A 1,306-nucleotide genomic window follows, 5' to 3' on the forward strand; every position below is an offset into this window, starting at 1 on the left:
GTGGTGGTGGTGGTGGTGGTGGTGGTGGTAGTGGTGGTGGTAGTAGTAGTAGTAGTAGTGGTGGTGGTGGTGGTGGTGTTAGTAGTAGTAGTGGCAGCAGCAGCATTACCTGTAGTAGTAAAAAAAGAGAGAGGAAAGAAGAAGAGGCAGAACAAGAATATGACCAAGGAGAATAAGCGTATGAATCATCTGGCGCGAAACATAAGGGGTTTCGATTCTCAATTAAACTCCGTGTGTAATACACATACATACACGCACATCCATAAATCCATACACAGAGACATACACAGAGACATACACAGAGACATACACATGCATGCACTGAATGCCTCTCCTCAGGTATCACGCTCCTATATGCCTCACATCTCAGAAATGAGCCCACAATCATATTCACACACATTCACAAAATATGAATTGCATCTATACAAAAGACATTACAGACTTAGAAAGATATCATCGACGAAATACTATAAACGTAGGTTGATTCAACTTACAGTATTATTAAACTGGAAAGATTTCGGAAGGTTTCTGCTTTGATTTTCTTAATTTTATTACCGCTCAAACCCCTGGAACATAAAATTGAGTTAAGAACATTTATGGAAGAAATATGTGCCTAAACAATTGGATTATGGAAGAGATGAACAAATACGTTAATATCATGAGAGCTTCATGATGATGTTGTAAATAATATTGGGTAGTGATGAGTATGATGATATGGCAGAGTAAAAGAAATTACTGCGGGGCTGTTGATGATGATATTATGATGCTGATGATGGGGGTGATTTTGGTAATTTTGTTAATTGTGAAAATGATGCTGATTCGCAGTCCTTGTTGTGATGATGAATATGATAATGACGTTGAAGATTGTGTATATTTGAAATGATAATAATAATAAGAAGAAAACACGAAAAAGAACAGGAGGATCAGATGAAGGAGAAGGTAAAGAAAAGGAAGACGAAGAAGAAGGAAGGGAAGAAGAATGAGGATAATGGTGAGGGTAATGATGACGAGGATGAAGTCCTAAGATATTATGATGGTGTCGATGGGGAGTGGAATTTCAGAGGACGGGAAGAAGAAGTAGACGAGGAAGAAGAAGGATAGAATAAGAAAGGCAACAACAACAAAAAAGAATGTTTTAATATTAGCGTATGAAACATCTAGGGCTAAATATACAACTACAAGAGTTATTCAAGAATGTTATTTAGTGTCTATATAAAGGTGAACACCATGCGTAATGTACACACGTGTTAATACACTCGTATATACTCATCTGTACACATTGACATGCACAAGCTTACACTAAACG

At 37.4% G+C, this 1,306-nt stretch overlaps 1 protein-coding gene across 5 annotated transcripts in view; it reads right to left on the reverse strand.

The window, feature by feature from the left end:
* LOC106876183 (leucine-rich repeat-containing protein 15-like) overlaps positions 1 to 1,306 on the reverse strand; it is a 56,288-nt gene that overhangs the window by 23,288 nt on the left and 31,694 nt on the right. For 4 of the 5 annotated variants that reach the window (XM_052977922.1, XM_052977924.1, XM_052977920.1 and 1 more), the window contains one exon: positions 495 to 566. The exons of the other annotated variant lie outside the window; for it this stretch is intronic. In XM_052977922.1, coding sequence (XP_052833882.1) covers positions 495 to 566 — 72 coding nt within the window. The remainder of the gene's footprint in view (positions 1 to 494; positions 567 to 1,306) is intronic. 5 annotated transcript variants of the gene reach the window in all.

Source organism: Octopus bimaculoides, chromosome 29 (genome assembly GCF_001194135.2).
Source record: "Octopus bimaculoides isolate UCB-OBI-ISO-001 chromosome 29, ASM119413v2, whole genome shotgun sequence".
NCBI classification, from domain to species: domain Eukaryota; kingdom Metazoa; phylum Mollusca; class Cephalopoda; order Octopoda; family Octopodidae; genus Octopus; species Octopus bimaculoides.